Below are 27,335 nucleotides of genomic sequence, written 5' to 3'. Positions count from 1 at the left end.
GGGAAAAAATAAGTGTGAGAAATAAACCTGCTGGCTGCTGCTGTTTTATGTGAAAGTCCAAGGTTTGTGGTTTGGTTTTGTTCTGTTTTGTGGGAGGGTGACAGGAGGAGGGAATTTCCTTTAACATAATGGAAAATATTCAGTGGTTTCTATATGTGAACGCAACCCGAGTGAAGTCAATGGAATTGTACAGGTGTAATAAAGGACAGACTTTGGTCCATGGTATATTTTAAATATACATTGTTAACAATGCTGCTGGGTTGGGCAGAGATTTGACCCAGTCCATATTCAGGCTTCTAACAGGACGAACTTATGCATTTTGGATAAGAATGTATTCTCCAGGGGACAGCAACATATCAATGGAGGGAAATATGATTTTTGTTCCCCAGTTTCGTTAATTTCAATATGTATGTTGGTTAAGGAGAAAAATCAGCTTTCAAACAATTCATTCCCAGACTTCATAAATTGTGACGAAACTTTCATTTACAGTTTGAACATTTGAAAAGCAAAACTGAGTCTGCAATATGTTAAACAGTTATGTGATACTTTATGCACTGTACTAAGCTAGTGTTCTGTGTGGACACAACTATAACTTATCAGTTGTCCAGTGCTTTAGAGAAGTCACTGGGAGCAGGGCCGGCTCTAGGATTTTTGCCGCCCCAAGCAGAAACAATTTTGGCCGCCCCCTCCCCCCATTTTTTTCTTACCCCACCCCCGGCCCCGCCCCAGCCCCGCCCTTCCCCAAATCCCCAGCCCTGCCTCCTCCCCCCAGGCTCTCAAGCCTAGGAGGGAGGGGGAGAAGTGGCGCGTGCGCTGCGGCCACTCAGAGTCTCCCCCTCAGGCTCTCAAACCTGGGAGGGAGGGGGAGCAGCGGCGCGCAAATCAGCTGTTTCGCGCGCCGTGGCAGCAGCGGAGGTGAGCTAGGGCGGCCGGGGCACATTTTTAGGGGCGGCATTCTGGCGCCGGCCATGCCGCCCCTAAAAATGTGCCGCCCCAAGCACCAGCTTGTTTTGCTGGTGCCTAGAGACGGCCCTAACTGGGAGTCTTTGCCCATGAGGACCACAGGATCAGGTCCAGAATCTCTTTTCTGCCTCTTAAAAACTATCTAAAATGACAGACAGCTTTCAAAATATATGTTAAGCAAGAATGTACCTTAGACAACCTTGGCTCTAGAGGAAGGATCTCTAGTTAACTGGAGTTTGTTTTGAGCTGTGAGAAATCATGACTCAACTCAAATATTTTATTTCAAAACCTAGGATCAGGTGATAATTACAGCGTTTTGTACCATTCAAAATACTGCTTTGTTTTTTGAATACTGTTTGTATGTTAAGCAGTTTGTGATTTTTCTACTTTGAGCAGTGCCTGGAAGTGGTCATTACATTGTAAAAGCTGTGTTTAGATTTTATGTGGTATGAATTTTGCAACAATAAGAGGTAAAAGAACTGTATATAAGGAAGCATACTTTACGTATTTATTTGAAATTTGGTAGGCCACTTCTACATATTGCTAAATACTCAGTTGTCTATGTTTGTTATATTAAAAAAAAAAGCTGTTGCTGGAAATTAATCATAGTTATTGTATACATCAATCTAACAGAGGGCCATCCTGCTTCCATTGAAACCAGCGAGATTTTTGCCATTGATTTCAACTGGAGCAGTAATAGTCCCAGAATGTGGAGTCATAGAATATAGGAATATTGGTAATTGTGTTTCTTAATATTACACAGCTAGAAAGGGGTTGTTTGTTTCAAACAGAAATTAATTAAATTTAATAGCTAATGCTTAGTGGAATGCTTATTAACTCCTTGATTGCTTAGGTACAAGTGCTCAAGAATCAACATCTCATTTCCAAGGATTTCCCACAGGTCAAATTCTAGCACATTCAGGTTTCCTAATACACATGGATATGCCACAAAGAACAATTATTTAAACATTTAGTGGCCTCAAAAATTCAGCCATTACAGTTTCCAAGTTAATCTGAACTACCTACATGCAGTTCATACATTTCCTGTTATCTTTCACAACTAAATGTTAGGGATAATTTTTTTTACTCAGAAAGTGGGTACTTATAACTGACCTATTTTTTCGGTCATTTTGGTGAGGTGTATTGTTAGGACATGTATGAAACTCAAAGTTCTGGGTTCTTTTTCTGATGCTGTTTTACATGCTTGCTGGGTGATTTGGGGCAGTTCTTCAACCCTTGAGCTTTATATAATAATTGAATGCCTCTCTGAAAGATCTGCGCTAGTTCAACCACCAGCTGTTGGGCTATGCAGATATCACTTTGAGATTCTGTATTATGCAGGAGTTAAGACTAGAGAATCATAATGATCTCTCCTGGTTTTAAAAATCTACGAAAGTCCCTTCATCTCTTTGTGTTCGAGTTTCCCCATCTGTAAAATGGGGCTAATAATAGCCACCTCACAAGGTTGTTGTGAGATATTCATTATTATAGAATTCTTCTGAGATCATTGAATTTGCCAGTGTATTTCTATGTGGTTTTTGAATCATAAATGCATACATGCTCTTTTAAAAACAAAAACAGTGACAATAACCAAATTAATGAGCAAGCCTACAATTATTTTTAAAAGTCTCAAAAAATGTATTAAAAGTTAAAAAACATATAATTTTGTCCTTTTAAAGACTTTTACACAGATAGATCTGGTGCTTGTTTTCAGGGCTCAGTACTCTATTTCTTACTCAGTCAAAACTGCTTTTGACTTCAGTGGGAGTTTTGCCCGAGCAACAATTGCAGAATCAAGTTGTCAATCAACTGTGGGCTTGAAGAATCCCTTCATCCCCATTTACAGCCTTGAAAAGAGGGATGGGCCTAAATCAAAACATTTGGTCCATGCACTATGAGGTTAGGTGGACAGATGGAGACAGATCTTGATTTTATTGATTGCTCCATCTGTACTGGAGATTCTTGGAGTAGATCCTGTCTTAAAGGTGATTGCAGGTGAGAGGATGAAGTAATTGACACCTCAGCTTTGAAAATCCTACAGAAAAGTTGGTATTGTTATTTGGAATCAGGACTGACACAGCTTCAGTATTGCTATTTTGGAGAATACCAGCTTGCCCTGTTCTGATGATGTGAAGAGTGTGATGTACTCCATGGACAAGTTTTACATAGATGTAGCTTTGGTACATTTTTCCCCCCCAAAGAGAAAGTATACCTAAATTGTTCTAGCAGTTGACTGGAATTCTGAGTCACTAATTTCTGTCCCTAATTCTCACACTGACTCACTGGGTAACCTGGGGCAGGGCACTCTTACCCTTTCTGTGTAACTGTAAACTCACCTGTTAAGTGAGTATGATAATACTTACCTACCTCACAGGGCTGCTGTGAGAATTAATTAACATTTATGAAGCGCTCTAAGATCCTTGGATGGCACTGTGATCCCACCCCTTTCACTTTGGGAACATCAGGCCTAAATGGCACTGGGGCCAATTGGCCTGAATGAATGAATGAATAAGGCCTGCTTGGCAGCCGAGGAGGAAGGGCAAGAAAAGAGGAGCCTATACAAGTGAAGTTGCACCCTGCTCATATCACCCTGGAGTGTGTGTATCCACTGTCCCAAGGGCCCTGTGGAGGGAAGGGCGCATGGTGACCACAGTCTCTATTCTGTTGCCTATTGAGGGTCAGTTTATCTTCCTCAGAACTTGCCTTCATACAGCCTGTTGTGCCCAGGGATTAGGATTTGCTCTTAAGTAAATGCAGGTGTCTAACAGTAAACTATTTTATTGAAGAAAGCCAGCACTGTGTCTTGTCCATGTCAAGGCTGTTAAAGAAAGCTTTGGCCAGCAGCCTTCCCTAAGTGAGGTCTGCACTTTGCTAAAAGAGTGAAAAGAGTTGCAAAAAGGCAGCCTGGAGGATGATTGTTCACTGCTGGGGATGAAGGACCTCATGCCCTGCTCCCTTTACTATTCCACAGGAACACACCAGGTGTGTACTTTACCTGTATCCATTTTGGCCTTTAAAATCTTTTAGTGTCTCCAGCATGTGGACTTCCAGGATAAACACAATATGTTATGCTTGTTGAAGGAGGCTAAATATGCTCAGATTATCTTTATGGCAGATTAGGAGAGTCCAAAATGATAATAAGTGACACGGTAATGGATTTATATGTCTAAAGTGCATTTTCTTCCTGCTTGCTAATCCATCTCCTTTGTTTATATATTTCATAATGTAATTATGCTCCCAAGGTTGCTAATTTTGTGCATAGTTTAAAAATATGATCATAGCTGGGCTGGAACACTCAGGACTCTGGGTTTAGTGGTTTAGTGGCTTGCTTCTCTGTTCTTCATATAGTAAGACAGAATTTCCATAGCCTGCAGGGTCTACTGTAGTGATCTCTTGTTGATATGAAATTAGCATTGCCTTTCCTTACGGGGACCGTGTCTTCACCATTCTTTTCTGACCCTGCTGCTATCTGATTACCCATAGGGTACAGACCTATGTGATAACAGGACTGAGGTAATGAATTGCTTGAGGCTTGAGGTGACAGATTGATTTGCAGTGATAATCTAATAGACAGGTGTGTTGACGCAGCCTGTTTCCAGTCCACCTCCACTGGAAAAGATCTGAGGAATTAAGTAGCATCAGAGACAGAGGAAGGGAGGATGCTATTAAGGTTGAGTGTTTGTCTTTCTAGTTCTTTAAGCTACATGGACACTCTGTTAGCTTGGGGGCAGCAGAAAGCGGAAGTTTAATCCATTTAGGAATGTATTTCTCTGCAGTCTTGGGGGGTGGGGGGGGAGCGAGAGAGAAACCGGTATTGTTTGGCGAGCAGAGCATTGCAGTGGGATCACATTCAGGGTACTTACTCCATGGCTCTGCCTTGCTGTTTAACCCGTCGTTGCATTGAGATACTGGCAGACAAAGATGGGTGTGGTGCCCACTAACCCATGCTGAGGAAACTAAAAGAAGGAGTATGACTGAGCATGCGTTCTTTGCCACGCCAGTTGAATGGATCTTGCATAATGAAAATGGAGGGAGTGAGACTTTCATAAAAACATGCCTGCAGGGTCATTTGGTTTTATTTTAATGTTAAAGGTTTGATTTTTGTTTCGAGAGTGTGGTTTTAATTTGGATAAACAGTTCAGTCTGTAAATCACATGTTGGACCATTGATATAATGGAGCATTTAGCTCTTGCCACTCTTCTCTTGTACATGAAAAGCCTTAAACTGTGAGTTAAATTTCCATCCGACACACCCCCAGAATATTTAAGCCTGTATGTTCAGTGCACTAAAATTATGTTGGCTGTACACATAAGATAGTCCCACAGATTCGTGAAAGAGCGGTATTTGCAAATATATTGTTTGGGAAGATAAAATTGCTTTGTTTTCCTCTCCCCTGCATCTTTTCACCCTACTCCATCCCAGCCAAATATAATAAAATACCTTACAAAGTTAAAAAATAATGTTCCGGCCAGATTCCAATTTGGGTAATTATGTTCTCTGCACCAAGACACCCCCTGCAGTTTCTGTTGGATATGGTGGTATCCTCTTCCTGTCCTAAACTGTTGCACAGTATTGCTCTGTCCAATACTGTTAAAAAACAAAAAAACAGCCAAATTCCACCCCAGAAGTGGCTGCCATTTCAGCTGTGGGCAAAGGCCAAGATCTTCAAAAGTATTTAGGCAACTAACACCTTAACTCGACTTTGAAGATCTGCTGGGTCCAAACTTAGAGTCTTTATTCAACTCCTGTTGAGTCAATTGGAAATTTTACCTAAATAAGGGCTGCTGGGTGAGTCCGTAAAAATGTAGTCTGACATATAATTTGTCATTACTTTGGATGAAATGTATTAGACAGATGGAACATCAATAATAATAATAATAAATTCATCTATAGAACCTTTAAATTGGGGGTATTAAATAATTTTGGTATAAAGTATTGGTGTTCCATTTTACAGAGGGGGTACCCAGCGATTCAGATCCTTGTAAAAGATCACACAGCAAGTCACTGGCAATCAAATCCAGGCATAAAACCTGGAAGTTGTTGCTCCATGTGCTCTAGTGATTAGTCCAGGGAACATCTCATTCAAATTCAGTTAAGTTTGCAATCTCCAACACTATCGTCACGATAAAATATTTTTGTTTAAATAGGGCGGGAAAATTACCTCTGTAGGTAAAACTCTGTTTCAATGAACTGAGTATCATTATTGTCATTTCAGTAAATACCACACTAATTACAGTGCAATATTTTAAATAGAAATGCTATTTTGAAAGATGGAAAGGCTTCCTTACGACAACAGTAAAACTCTGCAGCTGCAAGTTGTTCCCTGTTGTGGTCCAAAAAGGTGAGGTTTACATGTCTTAGGGGACTTCTTATTCATCAGTTGCAAAACCTCATTAAAAGATCACAGCAATTTGATGTTGTTGTCTTCAGATGGACACCAGACTTAGAAGTTGGTCTACATTCAGTACTTTCATAAATTCTAGGGCTAGGAGGCAATATCATGATCACCTCTTCTGACCTCCTTCATGATATAGGCCATTGAAAATCACCCAGTAATTTCTGTATTAAGCCCATAACTTCTATAGCATATCTTCTAGAAAAATATCCCGTCTCGATGTAAAGAATAATTATGGGCCTAATCCAGTAAGGCACTCTTAAGCGTGCATGTAATTTTAAGTATGCAAGTAATCCTGCTGAAGTGGGAACTATTCGTGCTTCAAGTTTCATAAGTGCTTAAGTATCATGCTGAATTGGGCCCATATTTATTTACAGAAAAGAGGTAATTTCTAGTAATATATTTAAAAACAAAATGAGGGGGGGGTTATGTTATAAATATACAGCAAACTCGCTTGGTTGTGGAAAATTGTGAAAATTCCACTTATCTGCCCACTGCTTGAATATTTTCAGATCCCTTAAAGGTGCTCAGATTTGTTATTTGAGCACAGGACTTTATTGCTAGTTTTTGACTCGAATTATTTTTAATAATATGAAACTATAATGTTTAGCAGGTGGAAAAAATCACTGGCTAGGCAGGTGGCCAACAAGGATTACCAACACTAATGTTTCTATTTATTTATATTGCAATTTATACATAATATAAAGATCAACGGGAAATTTACTAATTGTGCCACAGCTCGTCTTTGTGATCACATGTCCCTGTTACTGCCACCCTCCTTTTCCCTCCCCTGTTCCCTCCATTGTTTTTATTTTCCGCTTGTTGCATCTCGTTTGAAACTAGATCATAAGATCTTCCAGGAAGAGACTGTCTCCAGCTGTGTGTTTGTACATACTCTGCGTAATGGGGACACGATCTAGCTAAGGCCTCTGGAGGATGCTACCATAATACTAATACAATAATGAATAATTTCTCACTGTGCTGGGTGCTGTACAGACATAAAGAGCTAGACTGTTTGCAGCCCTTGCTTGGCCATGGAGGACTGGATGAGAAGCTTCCTATACGTGCTTGCCTAAGGGTGATATGCAGTAACAGATGCTGTGCTTTGCTACCCCGTGGCTGAAAGGGGGCAGGAGGGTAGAAGGTGGTGGTATAACTGATGGAGCAGAGTGTCAAGAGGGATTGTGCCTACTTAGAGGCACAAACTCTTCAGTTGCCTTTTTTAGGGTTGTACAGCTCTGCACTGTCCATATACAAGGCTGAACCTAAAAGCCACAGTCTAGCCCAAAGCAAGAAACAGTCTCTCCCCCCTCCACAAGATCTTAAAAACTAGATTATAAAGTGCAAAGCTGTGCATAATAACATATGGTTAAATTCACCCCGATACAGAGGGACAACACAGGCTTATGCAGCAATTTAAATTCTCAAAATAGATCATAAGTGTGAGTTAAGAGGCTCGGGGCATAGGCCGTATGCTTGTACCTGGATGTGAATATCACCCCGGTAGCAGAGGCTGTTTGAGGGCAACACGAGGTTACATTAATCAGCTGTGTGTGTACAGGTTACTGGTATGTTTCACACCCTTAAATAAACAATTAGGGGAGAGCAGCTGTTTGTTACAGGACATTTACTTAATAGTTAAGATGCTGAATAGCTAATGAGAGCCCAAACCATATCTCAAACAGTGTGGGTACTGAACACCCACAACCATTGGGAACACAATTCCCCCTCCCACACACACACACACACACAAATTATTTTTAACTTAACTGATACATCTCAGCCTCCCCAGGACCTCTGCAATCCCAATATAATTTGTTTCAAATTGTTGGCTTTTTTTGTGCCTGGTGTGAGTATGTTGCTCTACACTATCACATCATACAAGGCCACTATAGAACAGCTTCTGCCTAAACTTCAGTAACAGACTGTTCCTTTTGGGTTTGAAGAATGAGATGTTATCTAATTTTAATACAGAAACACAAATCCAGATGCTATGGATAGGCAGTGTGACCTGGCTAGATCCACAGTTATGTTTGTTGATTAACTGATTGAAGATTAAAATCATGCTTGAAAAAAACCTCCCCAAATGCTTCCCTTTAACATGAGCTACCCGCAGCTACTATTTTAAATGTAAGTATTTCATAGTATTTTAGGGCCACTTATGTGCATGTTATCTCCTCCTGGTAATTCTGTGAATTGTCATAGATCCTGTGCCTTTAGAATTGTTTTCCTGATCATGTGACTTTAATATGATTTGAGAAACCAAAGTTCAGGTAACTTCTGGCCTGATTCTGCAATTCTTACTTGGGCCAATCTCCCATTGACTCCAGTGGGAGTTTTGGCCAAGTAAGAACTGCAAGATCAAACTCTTAGATCTTAAATAATAGACCGACATACTTTCAAGTAGTAGAGTTAGATTATATAAATAAATCAAAGCACTGAGATTGGAAAGCTTGAGTAGCTATGTGTGTGTCATTGCTATTTCTTAAGGCCCTGCACTGCTCACTTCTTTCTTACTCAAAAAAATCTCTGAATAAATACTCACTTCTAAAATTAGAAGCATGTAAACTTTGCTGATCTCGCTGAGCTGTTATTGCTTTTTGATTGTGATCCCTGGAAAGGTAATGCCATGTCTTTCAGGTGTTGATGACACACCTATTATCTATACATGCCGCCTCCATCCCTAAATAAAACAGGTGAGCAAATATTGACAGATCACCCACACCCTCTGGGCACGCTATGCCTGTTGAAAGAAATGTCTGACTTTAAGAAACACTATGATGTTCATTTTAAAAAGCTCTCTATTCTGTATTTGTTATAAGGCTGCAGGTGTTCCTTTTCAGCAGAAAATCCAGTGGCATCACTCCAGCCTTGTATCCAGCTGTTTCGCTTTAGTCTGAAGGCCCTCCCGTCTTCTATAATATTTGTACTGAAACTAATATCCCTCTTTTGTGTTATGTCTTTTTCTCTCTCTCCTGTCTGTACCATAACTATTAAAAAATTGCTGTGCAACCTTTCTTTCACTCCTTTGTGTATATGTTGTCTACCTGAAGCCTGATTGTGTGACGGCGTTTACTTGCATGAGTAGACTCATTGACCTGACTCTTAGATTTAGATTAGTCTTTCTTGATTAAATGACACGTGCTGTTCAGAATGCTTTTCAGTGGGAAACAATGGAATAGTTTGACTACTGAGCTTTTCAAGCCTTTGACAAACACATTTGTGATAGAAATTTAACTTTCAGCCTTTCTGAATGTTAATGTGTTAACAAAGGCTGATTTTTAGAGGTGGAGGGGTATGGACTGTACCACTGAAATATCATGAGTCCTAGGCGGTATTTATATTAGAGAATTGAACTGGTGGGATTGCAGTCGTGGAGGCTCCAACTGTGCAGTGTGCCCATACTAGTCATCCTGTTTCTTTTGGTCGCAGTTTTGCCCACACCCTTACTTGCACTATAGAACATCATTACACTTGCACCTTTATCAGACTGCCTTCTCTTGCAGTTCCTATCAGTGTTCCTTGAAGCAGTGGCTTGTGGAAGATTTTGAAAGGCCTTCTGGGAGCCCAGTTGAATTGTGTGTGTGAAGAGATCAAGCTCAATAATTCCATGGGAAACTCTGATAGGTCCCCTATGGTCATTTACTCACAATTATCAGAAAACCTCAGACCCCTCACCCTCTCCCTGAACCTTCTCTGTAGGGTTACCAGATAGCAACTGTGAAAAAATTGAACGGGGGTGGGAGTGTAATAGGTGCCTATATAAGAAAAAGTCCCCCAAAAACGGGACTGTCCCTTTAAAAACAGGACATCTGGTCAACCCTACCTTCCCTGCAACTGTCTGACAAATTATTTTCTCTAGAGTTTGCAAGTCACAGGAGCTGCAAGCACATTTATAAGCTTTGTGGCCATTTTAAAAAGTTTTTTTCCCCCCAGTGGAGGCAGAGGCTCAACAGGTAGGCTGACGCCTTATTAGGGTCCCGAAATTCCCAAATGTAATGTGCTACTTGTGGAGTGATAACATTGTCTCCCCATGTGAGAATGCAATACCTTCAGGCGCTGTTGAATTTTTGTCATTTTATATGATGGAGTTAGGTAGAGTGGGTGTGAAGTGTGGCGAGCAGTGATTGCTGAAATATAGGCCCAGATTCTCAATCCTGCTGTCGTGCACCTCAGGAGACTGGAGAGGACATGAACATGCCAGAAACCACGCTGAGGCTGGAAAAACCATAGAAGACTAGAGAGATGCTGGGATCTGTAGCACATTGAGGGTCAGAGTTGCTGCAGATCTACAAGCAAGGAAAGGTTGGGAAAGTTTTGGGAGGCTGGAGAGAGAACATGGAGATGTGAGGCAGCAATAAAGGCTAAAGAAGCCATGTAGACTCGCAGATGAACTGAGTTTGGAAAAGGATCAGAAGACTGGAGAAAGGCTATGGCCAGAAGTGGATAAGAGGATTTCTAGGTAAATATTTGATGAGGATAGCATAAAATGAGGGAGGCTATCAATTTAGTTTCAATGGTGCTAGATTAAACAGGGACTTACAGAGCAGTAGATTGTTGGTGGGAAAGATTGGTAACAGAAAACTGTGATTTTGGTTGGTTTTTTCCCCCCCTCGGCTGCTTGAAACCCATAAGGAACCACATTTTCTGATGTGTCTTTATCCTACAGTTCTGACAATGGTGTGATGTAACCTGTCATTTTCTTGGGGAAGAACCTTTTAAAATGAACACCCTGCTTTTTGTAACAAGCTCTCTGAGGAGCAGAGAGCAGAATTCTGGGTGTATGAGCATGTTTGGCATATTGGGAACACGCAGAAAGAGGAAAAACCTAAATGTGCTGATGGGGCCTTATTTCTGTGAATCAGGATAATTCCGCTGAAGGCAAATGGAGTTATACTGGTGCAAAACTAATGCAAATGAGATCAGGAACAGCCCATAGTGGTATGTTGTTTTTTTTCCCTACTTACTGATGAGGGTAAGAGATGAAGGGCAAACTCGCTTGTTTAAAAATATTCCTATTATGATAACTGCATTTGGAAAAAGTTTGGATGCTGGAGTTTTGAGTCTTGTAGATTAATTATTTTTCTTGGTGATGTGAGCAGGCATGATTATCAACCATTTATGGTCTAAAAATATCCTGCAGCTATAAATTATTATAAATTATTTGATGATAGTTTGTGTAATATATATTAACTTTTATGTGTATCTGGCTTGCCTGTTCTGCAGATAGCTTTTCCACTACTCAGTTACCCTCTTCCGTGAACTTAAGACCACGCACCAGTATTTTATCATTGATGCATACCTGGTATCTGCTGCAGTTTTCCATATGAGATAATTTAGTTTTGCTTCTGTTTTGGTTATTACACCTGTGCCTCTTCAGTGCCATCCCTGCTGGCCTGCTTCATTATCACTGTGTGTATGAAAACCATGTAAGTCCTCTGATAAGCTGAATGTTTCAAACGATTTATGCAGGGCCTTGGCACTACTGCAGCCCTGCAGAGATGGCAGATTGTGGGTCACACATGGATTGCTTTTCCTGCAGCCCTTGCCCATTTGAGAACGAGGCACAAAAGTAAGAGAAAGGAGGAGGCGCTTCAGTGGAAATGGAGAGAAGGGTGAGAACAGAAGCTATGTTCAGTGAGAAAGAGAGAAACCAGAGTTCACCCTGTTTCCCAGAAGCTGGAGAGGGGTTTGGGGGGACCCTTTCCTTTCAGGTTTGAGACCAGCAAGTCATCCCTGTGAATCCTGCTGCTTGAATCCTTCCATCTCCTTCATCCTGCATCAGATTTCAAACACCTTATCCTCATGCCAAGCCTCTGCCCAGCACAGCTGCTCATGCTGTCAATGTAGTCATCTGCAACTAAACACCCGCCTCTGCTGTACTATTTGCCAACTCTTAATGAACCCTGTGACAAATCATTTCCTCCAAAAATGTGAAATATGTTGAATAAATTATGTATTTCATATTATTATCAAACATGGATATTGCTGTATTGTCTAGAGGTAACAGAGGGTCCTGTGGCACCTTTAAGGCTAACAGAAGTATTGGGAGCATAAGCTCCCAATACTCAGATTGCATCTGAAGAAGTGAGGTTCTTACCCACGAAAGCTTATGCTCCCAATACTTCTGTTAGTCTTAAAGGTGCCACAGGACCCTCTGTTGCTTTTTACAGATTCAGACTAACACGGCTACCCCTCTGATATTTGTCTAGAGGTGTTAGCTAGGTCTTGGCCCCATTGTGCAGTACCAATGTAGTAAATGACAGTCCCTGCGCTAAATATTACCATCTAAAAGACCAGCGTTTTTATGTCCAGTAATGACCTCTGGAGACTGTAAGTACTGAGCATTGGTTCCGAATGAGAATGGCTGAGATGTCTGTTCAGGTTCAAGTTTCAGATAATGGTTTGGAAATAGTATGTGATATGAAGCTAAAGAAACACATTACAAGAAGGAAATATCAGATAGTAGAAGGTATTTATGATTGTTGGCTTTGAATGGTTCATGCTTTCCTGGGGAATCATAACATTTCATGTAAACGTTCAGAGGATCTATGTAACACTCAGAGCATACACTTCTAATGAAATTCTGTATTCCCACTGATGCAGGAATTTCTCGAGGTGTAATTATCCTGCTTGTTAGACACCTTTGTTAAATTAAGCTAACAGAACCTATATAGAGTGTGTTCTCTCAATGACCATACTATCTTTTAAAGGATTGTAGTAGATTTTTAATAGAAACTGTTGTAAAGCATATGTTTTTAATCCGATGTTTGAGGCAGTGTTAACTAGTGCTCAGAGCACAGGCTTGAAAGTCAAGAGAACTAGATTTTCTTCCTATTGATTCTGTATGTAACTGCGAGCAAACCATTTAGATTCTCCATGCCTCAGTATTCCCTCCAGTAATATCCATCTTTGTAAAATGATTTCAGAAATTCAGATGAGAGCAACACATTATTTTATTATTATTTGATGTAATATTTAATTATATTCCTGTACATCCTGGAATATATTTATTTCCCTTAGCTGTCTCATAACTTCTTCAGTTACAGGTACTTTTCTCAATTATTTGCACAGGAGGGCTGTGCCTGATTAGCATTTAGAGTATAGTAGGTTTATTCTTCAGCCGTTGAACTCACTTTCTTTGTCTTTGGCTCATTCATGTGGGTACCATTACGGTTGTTTGAAGCAAATCCCTGATGACTAGCTGGTGTGTTGACCTGTACAGCTGCAGAGGGAAGAACTTTTAGAAAGAAATGATACTGTTTAAGCAGATAGAATGTCTTGCTTCATTGTACTTCACCGGTGGGAGAAACGAAGGGCATGTGCTGAGCAAATCGTAGTTTTCCTTTGTACTGTAAGTAGCGCTGACAACTCTCAGGGCAAAAGTAATGAAAGACTGAAACATTTGTTCCTTAATATTGTGATTTTTTGGTAGCACCTCTTTTTTTATTTTTTTTATTACATTAGTTACAGAATTTGAATCCAGATTTCATACACCCTAAAGTTCAGGTATTCAGATGTGAAGTTTTAATTCAGGCCTAACTCTAGTTGATATGTTGCTTGTCCAAAACTTTCTTCCTCCGTGTGGTAGTTCTTCCATACTGCTGTGACTCCCATTGGGGATGGAGTAAAGTGGGAAAACTCCCTCACTCACTTGAATGTATTATCTGAACCCTCAGAGAACGCTTTAGTGGCCTAAAGGTGCAGAGAGTTTCCAGGTTGCTTTAACTATGTTTGAACAGCTTGCAGCAGGAGAAAAGGTATTCACTGGAAAAAAAATAGGAGAGGAAAAGTGAAAATACTAATTGCCAAAAGCAACATAGAAGTTCTATGGAATCTGAGTGAAGGAAGGAGTGAGAACTTTTTTGTAATACTTTCAGCCTGTATGAGAGCTTGAATATAAAATTCTAGGCAAATGTAGCTGTTGAGGCCCTTTGGGATCGTAGAACATCATGATGACTGTACTGCTGTGTTTGTGTTTCTTGGAGATTAAGAGTTGGCAAATATGAACGACATCTTTTAACGAGCATTTTATTTTATGTGAAACCCCATCTTCCCTGAAGGGAAGCAAGCTTTTCTTACTTGTTTTAAATTTTTGTAAGTAATTTGCTTATTCCTATGTTTAGAGATGGGTGAACTGTTTGTAAGAAGTTGTTTTGGTTGGGTCTTCGTTAGTGAGGCTACTCTAAGAGACAAGTGCTAATCCATGAGCATAAGAATATTCGGCTGATGATGACATTTTACTGTTAGTGACATAGGTATTGCTGAACTGGTCATGGTTTTCTTGAACATATTTGTTGTTCCTTATTTGTAATAAAATATGATATTTGGATAGTAACACAGGCTGTTCTTGTGAGTCATTCCTTCTTACCTGGAACAAGTACAGCAGATTCCGCGTAATAGCAACCCAGATATTAACAACTTCTGGTTAATAGCAACATTTATCTGGGAACCAATCCCATCCCATTGATTTTAATGTTAATGGGATTTGGATATTGGCAACAGCATGCCGGTTATTAGCAACAATTTTTGGAAGAAAGGCTCTACCTGAGGGCAAGGCTGCAGCCCTAGAAGAAAGTGGCGAGACGTGCTGAGCACCCCGTGCAAGCAGGTTTGCGGGGCTGCCCCCAGGGAAGAAAGTGCTGGGACCTGTCTTGGTGTATGACCAAGTGCAGCCCTGCAAACCTGCCTGCAGCTGGTGGTCAGCCCATACCAGTGCTTCCTTCTGGGGCTGCAGCCCGGCAAACCGGCCTGTGTGCAGGGACTGAAATACAGGAGGTAAGGGGTGGTGAGATGGGAGGGGAGGCTGTGGGCTAAGCAGTAGTGGGACAGGGGTAGGGGGAACTGCAGCCCAGATGCTGGAACTGCACCGTACCTCTTCCTGCGCTCTCTGGATTGTGCCCTGTCAGGGGACTGCACACAGGAAAGGAAGCACTGGGATGTGGAGCACTGGGATGCTTGGAGAGGGTAACGTGAGCCTCCAGCGCCTCTGCTCCTAGTGGAAAGCCCTGGCATCCAGGCTGCATCCTCCCGGCAGGCAGATTTGCAAGGCTGCAGCCAGGGAAGGCACATCCCAGCACTTCCTTCCCTGTTGCTGCCTCTCAGACCTGCCTTCCTCTTACTAGCAACAGCCAGATAATAGCAACTTTTTGCTGGCAGCCGAGCTGAGGGGTTGCTAATAAGCAGAATCCACTGTAAACACTCCATTACTTTTTTTACAACATTCAGATGTTTTAGATCTCGTGTGCTTCTTATTTTAATGTTTAGATCTAACTCTGATGTTGATGAATGGTTCTGAATTACGGAACATATTTATGACTCTGAAATGGCCATATAAGCCAAGTCATTACCATCTGATAGCTCTTCAGTGGCCCATCTGAAAGAAGTTCATGGCCTCCATCCAATTCCTAATAAACTTTTGTCCCTCTTGCCAAAAGCACTATGAAAATAGGCTCTAACTACTACTGCTCTTGATGGTGTTGTCATATCAATATAAACAAAAGGCTATATCAGGGTTTAGTGGGGGAGGTTGGCACTCCTGCTATGGATGTGTTACCTGTATTGTGAACAAATAAAGGTCTCCAGAGTTGTTTAATTTGATGCCAAACATAGCAATTCTAAAATGGAGTGATGATGATTGAAATAGTGTTTATCCTGAGCACTGTTGTTTTAAAGAACTTTATTTACCGGAGGGGAAGGGAGGAAGGAAGGAAGAAATACTGGAAATGTAATGAGAGAACCTCAAAAACCACAATTTTTTGCAGTTCCTTCCAGTTTTTCAAAATGAGTCCAATTGTATCAAAATTGTGTGACGTTTAGCCTATTTTCACTCAAAAATAAGCCAGTTGTTGAAATGTAAAAATTTTTGAAAGCGGAAATATATTTTGGATAAGGATCAATTCATTTTTACAAAAACCTTGCATTTTAGTTGGTACAGTGCAGACCACATTGGAGGGCCAATCTCAGTTTGATCTCTGGACACTACTATCATACAAATTATTATTATTAGTAGTAAAGATCATAAACAGAAGAAGACATTTTTCTCCTACGCAGTTCTCAGACTCTCAGTAGCATGCTGACACTGAAATGTAGAAGGGATGTTGCTGCTGGCTCGTCACTGGTCTTAATGGTGAGTTATCACAGTGGCTGCCCTTAGTGTCAACATTTGGGGGATCCAAATCTTGGTGTTTTTGTTTTGTTTTGTTTATTTGCTTGTACCCTTTTGGGTGGGGAGGGAGCACCGAAAATGTTTTCCATCCCGGATTGGATAGTTTTGGCTGGACATATGCCTGGAAGTTTCATCGCATGACATAATCATTAATTAAAGATTAATCTTTAATTCCTGGAGACTCCAGGACAATCCAGGAGGGCTGGCAACCCTAGTCCTGGAGACAAAACACCTAGGACTGGCCCTGTCATCACCAGTTACTAAAATGTATATTATGGGTTGTTTTTCCTGCTTCCGCTGAGGTCAATGGGAGTTTTGATGTTGACTTCAGTGCAAGGATAATTGGGCTGTTTGTGGGAACAGTAAAAACTTGCCTACGCCTATTTTTGAAGACTATTGCTTTTGGTCTATGGTTTAAAAGAACGGATTCATCTTTCCAACCCTCCCCCCCCCAAATCATAATTACTATTATATTATTTTCAGCTTGGCCACTGCGTGTGAAGTCCACCCCATTTGCAGAGAACGCAGTGCAAGGCTTATGCAACATTCCTGTTCTACTTAAACCCTCAACATAGGGCTTAAATGGTGTATACGTTTTAACCCTGTCTTCTCTGCCCAGGAGTAAATTTCTCACTGAACATAGATATTAAGTCTATACATCATACTGGCTGGCTATTTTTTCTTTTTACCACCTACATTTTTGCCCTCATCAAATTCACTCATTTTATTTACATCTGTAAAAAGGATTCCACATTTTGCATTTTGTGTTCTAAAGGTTGCAATACATTTTACTCATCCATCTTCTCTGCACTCTGGAAGAATGTTCAAGTTGCAACCAGAGTTGGATCTGTCCTGTGATGAAGAAAGCCTTTCTATCATGGAAATGCCATTCCCAACAGAAACCTGCAATGAATCTTTTTCTAACAAAACATGGCTTCGTGATTGATAGACAATAAATATGAAATCAGCCCTCTGATGCATTGTGTGTTTGGGGACTGTGGGGGAGAAAAAACATATTCTTTTACAGAAAGAAGAGGGTGTGGTGTATTAGGGAATATCATATTTGTATAAAAAAGCTGGGTGCATTCTTTGAGCTTGGCTTTCTGCTCTTGAGGGGGGGGGGGGGGGAAACACAGTGAGAGAAAAACATTCCTGGAGGGGATTAATTTTGAGGTGACTCAAATAGACACTTTGATCCCTTCCATCTGCAGGTGGCATGTTTTAACTTGTTAATATATGGATAGCAAATTCCCTTTTGCCTTTTATGTTTGGAAAATTGCTCATAGCCCACACATGGCTATGTAATTGGGAGAGATTGTTCATTCTTGCCTGCAGGAAGGCATTTCTCTGTCTGCTGAGCTCGAGTTCCAAAGCAGAGAGGAAAATGCTGTCAGAGAAAGAGCAGCAGAATTCCTGGTCTGGTCATGGGTTTGCTATAAAATGACCATTGAAAGATGTTCATTGCATTCAGGGTGCTATGTATTCTGTGGTATGTGGGATATCGATTCTGCAGTAAGCCCCTCCCCTCTAACTCCCAATTGAAACTGGTGCAGTATTCTGTATAGTAGTAACATTTTGATAGCTTTGAGTAAATTCAGACAGGTGTTTTTTCAATGAATTATATGCACAGAAAATAAAATGATTTATACCTTGTGTTATTTAGTTTTAAACTCAGTGCAAATCTCAATTTTGGAGTGTTTTTACTGCAGTACAAATCATTAATAATGAGAATACATATTGCATTGAAAAGTGATGTAAGATTGCATGGGAGTTCCTGTGAGTTGCTTTGAAGTCACTGAATGCTCAGCATCTCTGAGCATCAGTCATTTTATTTAGGTGCCTAACGTGAGGTACTTACATTTGAAATATTTAGCTTAAACCCACCTGTGCATCAGTTTCTTCATCTACCCTTTTAAGGGTTTTGAAATTTGTGGATGACAAGCATATTATATTCCTCTTCCCCCATATGGTTCATGTGTCAAGCAGGTGTTTGAACCAGAATTGACTAAAATTATCTGATGAAACAGGTAGAGCTCCTTGTATGCTGGAATTTCTTGGCTATGGAATTTACCACAGAATTGTGCTTCAGAATTTGTATCATACAGGCATGTTACTAGCTAACAGATACTGCAGATTTTGGTTCATATTTTTTCTTAGTGGTTCCCTCAGAAAGGCGTAGCTGTGTACATTATTTTCTATACTTTGAAATACTGTTCATGTACAACACGCCACAATGGAAAATTGATAAGCTTGTTTATTTACTGTATGTTAAACTGTGGGCATTTGACGCTGAAGATGTTAAATAGCAAAATTTAATGACTGGCACTCCACATTTCTGTTACCTTAACTGATTCCAGAACAGGTTGTCAGGAAGAAATTAAAGTACCTCAGTTTTAAAATGAATAAGCTTTCTTTTACTGTGGTCCCAGTCGAATAATTTCTGTGTTGCTTATAAATTTCAGCTGTAGTAGTTGAGGGGCTTTTGTTTTGAATGTTGCAACTATCTCTTTGGGTATTAAAGGTCCCTTAGAACTTTTAATGAGCATTGCTGTGCTAGGCCAAGTATCCTGGCCATATTCCAACATGAGTAATTGCATTCTACCTATCTCAACACCCCCTGTAATTTTAGTTAGATATGGCACTGTTCCCTTCCCCCTTTACTAAAAACAGTTGTGTAGAGTTGCTGGCTCAATATGGCTGCCAGATTTGCACTTCACGCTATAAGTCTGTGGGTCGGATGAACTGATTTCTGTAGAGCATTGGCTTTATTGGGAAGAAAAAGAAGATAATGGTGGCAGCTATGCCAGGGCACGGTGCAAATGGGCACAAGGAAACATCCATCCTCCAAGCCATTTTAAGAGAGAGACTCACTACAGATGTTTAACTCATGCTACCACAGAGTGGCTCTTTGTCACCCTCTAGTGGCTGAACCTCTGATAGAGGTTTATGAGTCAGCTATTGCTTCTAAATATTGGACCTGGTTCTTTGACTCAAGTACTTGAGGCTCATGCTTTTAAATCTCGAGACGCTGGGTCATTCCCCACAGATGGCTTGCCATCATTATAAAATGTTGGGAACCACTGATTTAATGAGTTACAAGGGATAATTATTATTTATTAAACTTGCATTAGTATGTTCTGTGGAACTTGGTAATTCCTGCTCTGTATTCACACACATGTTGACAGCTGAAGAAAGTCCAATGGGCTAAGAGAAGTCACACACACATTGCTTAACTATTCTATAAAACAGTTACCAATTGATATCAAGCTGAAATACAACTGTATATTTTCAGTTTTTGTGGGTTTTTTAAAGGACACGTATAGGCTTTATTACATTATTTACAGGGAAAAGGACTTAGGTCCCAAAATTTCCCTTTCAGTGATGCTTGGGCTGCTGAAGATTCATATGAAGCACTTATTAAAAACAATAACAACAAACCCCTATTAGAGGGCTAGGTTATCAGCTGCTCCCTTTCAACCTGTGTCTGCAAAAATGCCTGTTTTTTCATACATGTTCCACAGATTTTTAAAAATATTTAGGCATTGCTGGGTTCAACATAGCAGCATCCTAAGTGAGTTAGGATCCTTAGTCTCATTTTCAAAAGTGGCATAGGCATTTAGGAGCCTAAATCCCATTGACTGTCAAAATACGGGCCGTAACCACTTGTATCTACAAAAGTGGGGTTTGTGAGAACAAATTTACAACTGATGTAAATATATGACCCTTATAATGCAAAACCAAATACACATCCTCCTGAGATGACATGTGTGTGGGACTTACCTTCCCTTAGAAAAAGTAAATTGTTGGATTTAAACTGGTTGAGAGTGTAGAAAATTAGAACATTAGGTTAGATGATAAGTAAACCTTGCCATAAGTTATGCAACAAGATGCTGGCTGTAAAATTAGTTTTTAAAGGCATCCAGATATAGTATAAACTATGGCTACAATAAATGACAGGAAATAGAAAAACAGGACTAAATTATAGGGTAATGTTTATAAAAGGAATAGTTCAGCTAAGGTGTAATTTCAGTGAAAAATTCATAAGGTATCTTGCTCACATAGGATCAGAATTACTGAAGAAGATGGGTTCCTATAGTCAAAGCCTTGTTCACATAAATAGTTCCATTGTAGTCAATGGGACATCTCAAGTAAGAAAAATGAGCAGGATCTGACCCATTGCCATTTAAAAGACTCATAATTTCTGACCAAAGATATGAGTCAGTTAAACACAGCCATGAGCTGATAAAAAGCAGAATAAGAGTAATAGCAAATACCTCTTAATACTGTGTAAGGTCCTTATTTAGGAATGATTGGTTTATATTGACTATGAGCCATGGTATTTCATAACGATACTTTAGCTTAATCTTAAAACAAGCCAACAAGTGTTTGCACATGCACATGCAATAAGAATGAATATGCATGCAGAGCTTCAGTGCCTATGTTTGTAAATTTGGCTGTAAAGGACATATATAATATATGTTTGTAGAGTTGTAACCATGTTGGTTCCAGGATATTAGAGAGACAAGGTGGGTGAGGTAATATCTTTTACTGGACAAACTTCTGTTGGTGAGAGAGACAAGCATTCAGTCTAACACAGAGGTCTTCTCCAATGTGTAAGGATGTAGATGATTACATACAGGGTAGGAACAATTAATGAGACTGTATTAAAAACAGTATGAGACTTCCAAAAAACCTCTTGTGCTTATTGCCTTTCTAATGAAGCAACCCATTTTTGATCAAATGTAGGGGGTCAAAATTTCTGTATAAATAAACCTGTATAAACACACCAAAATAAATCTGTAAAGAAAGAATTTTCTAGGAAGTTACACTTTGGTAAAGGAGCCAAAAACACAAATAAAAATAGAAACTGAAAACTGTAATTAATAATATCTGCAAGAAGCCTTTCTCATGCAGCAATAATTTTTCCACAGCAAGATAGCCGGTATTGTGAGAGACAGTTGGGGGAGATTGCATGGGGCTTACTTAAGATATACCTATATGGCTGTCAAGGGGTTAAATATTATTTCTTAAATGCTGTGTAGTAATGAATAGAAGGAAAGCTTTCCTAATTGTAGTGAAGTATTTTTGGAATTTGCCCCGTCAGTTGGTAATATTTCACTAATTAAAGCAACCCTTTGTTTAAACCAGGCTGACAAGAGTTCGTCTGGAGGATTGGCTGTTGGACAAGCTGAGGTATGTTCATTCTTCAGCAAATCAACCCATTTTATGAAATGACCTTTCTGAAGTAATGCTTTTAACTTAGAAGAAGGTAATCACATCTGTGAATTCATTATGGTTTCTGTGCTGCTGTGGGTTGCAGGCTGTAAAATGGTTCACTCTATTTTACTGCCCGAGTCCTGTGTGTAATGAAAATGAACCAAATAAAAGAAATATATTATAGGCACAAGTATGACTGGAAGGCACGTAAAGTGATTGGATAGCAAAATGCATGGATTGTAAATGTTTGCAGAGGGAATGTTTGCAAGTTGGATGGGCAGGGCATGTATTGGTTTCCTACTGAGACCAAAATGAATATGGCCATCTGGAACACTCGCGTCCTAGGGGGCCATGTACTCTATGGCTGTGGTTTGGTGACCAAAGGTCACCCCATGCCAGACTAGCTCCATGCTTGAGAACTGTGGATCTGTTCTGAGGGAGGGGAACTACATTCATTTGCAGAGATAGTTTGGGGCAATGTAAATAAAATTAAAAATGGTAAAAGCTTTATACCCCTGATTAATGGTAATGTACAGAATTAAAGGCTGTTATATATTAAAGCTATTTTCTAAACTTTAGACATAAAAATGCTTGAAGAAATACATTCAATACCATATATACCATTGATACAGTGTGGTATATTTGTTGAGTTCAGTTGTTTACTTTGTTCAGTGGGTTCCTGCTTGTGAAGAATACCAGTTTGCAAGATCAAGGAAAGACTAAAACTGCTGACTGATTTCTCAGTTCTGTCCAAAATACTTTGTATACTTTTTTCCTGCCAATGCATACAGCTGACTCAGTGTTTCTCTTAACAACTTATTAGGCCATGACTTAGTAGCTTTCTTTTGTGGCCTTTTTTTCTTCATTACAGACATAGGGTCAAGACTTGGGAAGGCAGTTTTTTTTATTGCCAGTAACAGCATTTTAACACTTATATATCAGTTTCCATCTCCAAAACATTTAAAAAATATCAGTTAATTAATCCTCAGCAGCCTTATGAAATGGGGAAGTACACTGGATATGTTTCAAAAGTTCATTCTTGTTTTAGAGGTACACCTCTATCCCGAAATAACGCTGTTCTTGGGAGCCAAAAAAATCTTACCGCGTTATAGGTGAAACCGCGTTATATCGAACTTGCTTTGATCTTCCGGAGTGCACAGCCCTGCCCCCCTGGAGCGCTGCTTTACCGCGTTATATCCGAATTCGTGTTATATCGGGTCGCGTTATATCGGGGTACAGGTGTATTACTGATTCCAGCGATATTCCCGACCTTTAACAAGGAATGCTGCTAGAAGCAGTGACACCTCTGAAACTGATATGAAATTTGGAGTGCACCCATTCTAAGCACATCAGTGTTGCCAACTTTCTTGATTTTATTGTGACTCTCACATTATGTCCTTCTTTCTTTTTTCTTTCTTTTTTGAAGTAAGTTTCTAGCCTCAGGGTTGCAGAGGCAGTCATGACTCTTAAAGATTCAAAACTCAGAATGCAAATAAAAAGAACCCAACATGTAGCATTCTTTAAAATCTCATGATTTTTAAGACAGTCTCATTATTTTGGGGGGCCTGATTTCATCATGGCAGCTGAATGTAGAAGACTGAGGGGAGACATTTTTTCTCCAGAGATCTTAATAAATATCAAAAGTTTCCTCTACAGTTACCTTGCTTTGATATTTGTCAGGTCTACAGGCTGGACTATATAAAACATTAGATAAGCAGTTCTCAAACTGTGGGTCGGACCCCAAAGTGGGTCACGAACCTGTTTTAATGGGGTTGCAGGGCTGGCATTAGACTTGCTGGGGCCAAAGCCCGAGCCTCACCACTTGGGGCAGCAGGACTCGGGTGGACTCTGGCGTCGGTCCCCCTTCCTGGGATTGTGTAGTTGTTTTTGTTGTTAGACAGGGGTCACGGTGCAATGAAGTTTGAGAACCCCTGCATTAGATTAAACCAGGCATTTAATCATTTAAGAAACTATTTGATTTTCAGCAACTTGGTTGCAAGTGTTTTGGGCTTCCTTGGAGTCAGAGAGGAGGCAATTATGCTGGGACATCTTTGGCTTGAAAGAACCACAGAGCATGTGAAATTTGAATAGAGATGCTACTCAATGCCTAAGAGGAAGAGTTCCAGAGCTGAGACCCTCTATTTTCATAATGTGACCCCATCAAAGGTAGTTGGCTTTGATGGGGGAGAATGAGCAACAGTCTATGGAGCATGTTGGTAGGTAGCATGAAAAAGTTGGATTATCAAGAGGTTTTTGGGGTTGAAAAAAGATGGAATTGGGGATCCTGTGGGGGAAGTAGTAGTGTGTTGCACAGGGAGGAGGAGCTGGAAGTCCGAGGAATGGAAGGATGAAGTGAGAAGAAAACAGAAGGATCTGGTTGGGTTGGGAAGGAGGAAGGTGAGAGGAAGAAGGCGAAAGCAAAGAGACTTGGACTTCCATAGTCCCTTTGATCGTAGAATTTCAGTACTTAACAAACATTAATTCACCTTCCCAGCAGTCCCTGTGAAGTAGCTAAGTATGATTATTCATTTGACAGAAGGGGAAACTGAGACACAGTTTTAGCTATTTTTTTTTCCTTTTTAGTGATCTGAAATAAAAGTTGCATTTCATGTGTTTGTGGCTTGAGCTAGGTGCTCAGTTGGTAAATGGATGGGTTTTTGCCAACCCTTCAGATTCTACCTGTGATCTGAAAGGCAGGATCTGAAAGTAAGATTTCAGGATAAAACCCTCAGAGATTTTCTTTCTGACTTGCACATCATCACCAGCAAGCTGGGTGCAGCTGAGGTGTATGATAAGTATAGTTAGAATGCAGTTAAGTTACACAACTCTGTAACCTGAGTTAAATACGTTGCATTTGAAAATGTGCAGCAAATGTCGATCTGTTTCTTTAGTGTTGAGTTTAATGAAAAAACAACAAGGAGTACTTATGACAACTTAGAAACTAACAAATTTATTTGAGCATAAGCTTTCATGGGCTAAAACCCACTTCATCAGATGCATGGAGTGGAAAAAAACAGTAGGCAGGTATACATACACAGTACATGAAAAGATGGGGGGTCAGTGCTAATGAGACAATTCAATTAAAGTGGAAGTGGGCTATTCTCAACAGTAGAATACCAAGGGAGGAAAAATCACTTTTGTAGTGGTAATGAGGCCAATGTAAACAGGGTGGCCCGTTTCAAACAATTGACAAGAAGGTGTGAGTAACAGTAGGGGGAAATTAGTATGGGAAAATTAGTTTTTGTAGTGACCCATCCACTCCCAATCTTTATTCAGTCCTAATTTGATGGTGTCCAGTTTGCAAATTAATTCCAGTTCTGCAGTTTCTCATTGGAGTCTGTTTTTGAATTTTTTTTGTTGAAGAATTGCCACTTTTAAGTCTGTTATTGAGTGTCCAGGGAGAATGAAGTGTTCTCCGACTGGTTTTTGAATGTTATAATTCTTGATGTCTGATTTGTGTACATTTATTCTTTTGCGTAAAGACTGTCCGGTTTGGCCCATGTATATGGCAGAGGGGCATTGCTGGCACATGATGGCATATATCACATTTAATGAAGTTACTCTAGATTTACACTCATGGGTGGTGTGTGAACCGCTGGCTGGGGTAGGCTAGCTCCCAGTCCGGCCCCTTCGGCCTGAAGCACTGCTCCCCGCGCTGGAGCCCAGAGCCCCCCCATCGCGGCTGCTGGCCCCTGCCCCAAGCAGCGCCCCCAGCCCCGGAGCACCAAGAGGGCAGGTGGTGTGGCTCCAGCCCCGGAGTGCCGGGAGTGTGGGCGGCACGGCCGCAGCCTCCCCAGCCATGGAGCATTGGGAGGGAAGACAGCGTGGCCGCAGGCTCCACAGCCCCGGAGCGTCTGGAAGGGTGGCGGTGCGGCTCCAGCCCTAGAGCACCGGGTGGGTGGGCGGGCGGCATGGCCCCAACCTCCCCAGCCCTGTAGCGCCAGGAGTGTGGGCGGCGCAGCCCGATCTGGGGCCAATACACCGGGGGAGCCACAGAGCGGGAAGCGGGAGGGGGAGTCTGGGGGCAGAGCATGGATGGGGCCATGCCTGGCTGTTTGGGGAGGCACAGCCTTCCCGAGCCTATGATACCTGCCATCCGTGTTTACACTGATGAAACTCACAGGAGACTTTCTCTTAGTTAATAAGTGTGTTCATGATGGGCAGTCCAGAATAGAATCCAGCTGTCCTGTTGCTGTGTTGGCTTCATAGGATAACAGGAGCTAATTATGTATTTAAAATCATATTTTTTGTCATGAAGTGAGCAGGTGTGGTTGACAGCAAGCAGGGAGAAGATTGGTTGAGTAGGGAGGTGCCATATTTATGTAATCTCTTTTCTGAAAATAATCAGTTTAACACACTTGCCCAGGTCATACAGCTATGCATTGACAGAGCAAGGGATGTATAATCATTTTATAAATGTGTCCATCGTATCTGATTTCTGTTTCCAGAAATGCATTAGACTCTTAGCTTAAGCATGAAGATCACATTCAACTCTCTTGCATTATCCTGGCTCATTCAGATAGCTGGCAGGGGAGGACTCAAGTGTGTAGGCCTCAGGCTAGTAGAAGCTGTTGCTTTCCTGGATGAGTTGGAGCAGACAGCTCCAATTATCAGCATTCTCTGCTAGTCAGCCAGAGAACAGATTTGATGTCATCTGTGAAGACAGCTGTTTTTCTGCCTCCTCTGCTAGAGGAAAGGGGCTGGAAGGGAGTGGCTATTAATAAGGGAGGTGGAGTTCATTATGAGAGAAGAGAGAAGGCATTATCCCACCTCCCCAATATACTTAGTGAATTTTGTAAATGGATATCATTAAGGGTGGCAAGGAGGCAACTGAGCATGATTCAAAACAACCTGTTTCAAACAATCCAAGGGCTTTGGCTATAAAAAGTTGATGATGAATAGAAGTAAATACAATTTGATGGCTGTCCTGATGCAGACATGTTGTTTACTATAACTCAGCATGCTTCACCAATCAATTATCTAATCCCCTGGGAGTACAGAGAAAGCATTAGATCATATACTTCAGCTGAACATTATCTAATGCATTAAATTTAGTATGAGAGCCCTCTGCAGCTTAAAGGCAGAGGCTGAATTCTCGCATGACCAGCGCTCAGCCTTGCTCATGCTTCACTATAGTAATGTTCCACTGAAACAGCTTGGGCTACGCTGCTTTGCCATGAGGATGCCACTGCCAGGGCCTGAACAGCTTGTGCGGTATAGCACTAATTCTGCCAGAGCTCAAACGGTAGGGATGCTAGACCTACTAATCTGAGAAAAGGAAAGAACGTGGAGATCAGAATAAGAGGCTTAGTTTCCTGTTTGTTGCAGTGCATGGCAAGTCCGCTGCCACAAAGCTAATACTGATCCCCTGTGAACATTTTAAAAATTGATGCAAGTTGTAGCAATTTTGTTGGACAAACAATATTTTGAACCATGAACACTTGGTTTTGTTATTTTCTTTGTTTATGGATTTCAGTAGAAACGTAACACGACCTGCTGCCCAGCTCCACCGTCCGTCCTTGTTCAAAATTCTCATCAATGTCACTGGGAGTGTTTTGTATAGCAAGGACTATATAGCATAGAATTCAGTCC

General features: G+C 40.8%; 1 protein-coding gene across 1 annotated transcript in view; it reads left to right on the top strand.

Moving 5' to 3' along the window:
• Window positions 1-27,335, top strand: part of LOC113406998 (serine/threonine-protein kinase D2-like) — a 180,045-nt gene that overhangs the window by 45,461 nt on the left and 107,249 nt on the right. The window contains exon 2 of the mRNA XM_026654031.1: window positions 21,675-21,719. Within this exon, the coding sequence (XP_026509816.1) occupies window positions 21,675-21,719 (45 nt within the window). The remainder of the gene's footprint in view (window positions 1-21,674; window positions 21,720-27,335) is intronic.

The sequence above is a fragment of the Terrapene carolina genome, unplaced genomic scaffold (genome assembly GCF_002925995.2).
Source record: "Terrapene carolina triunguis isolate 2854851 unplaced genomic scaffold, T_m_triunguis-2.0 Scaffold179, whole genome shotgun sequence".
NCBI lineage: Eukaryota > Metazoa > Chordata > Testudines > Emydidae > Terrapene > Terrapene triunguis.
This window is presented reverse-complemented; position numbering and strand designations above follow the sequence as displayed.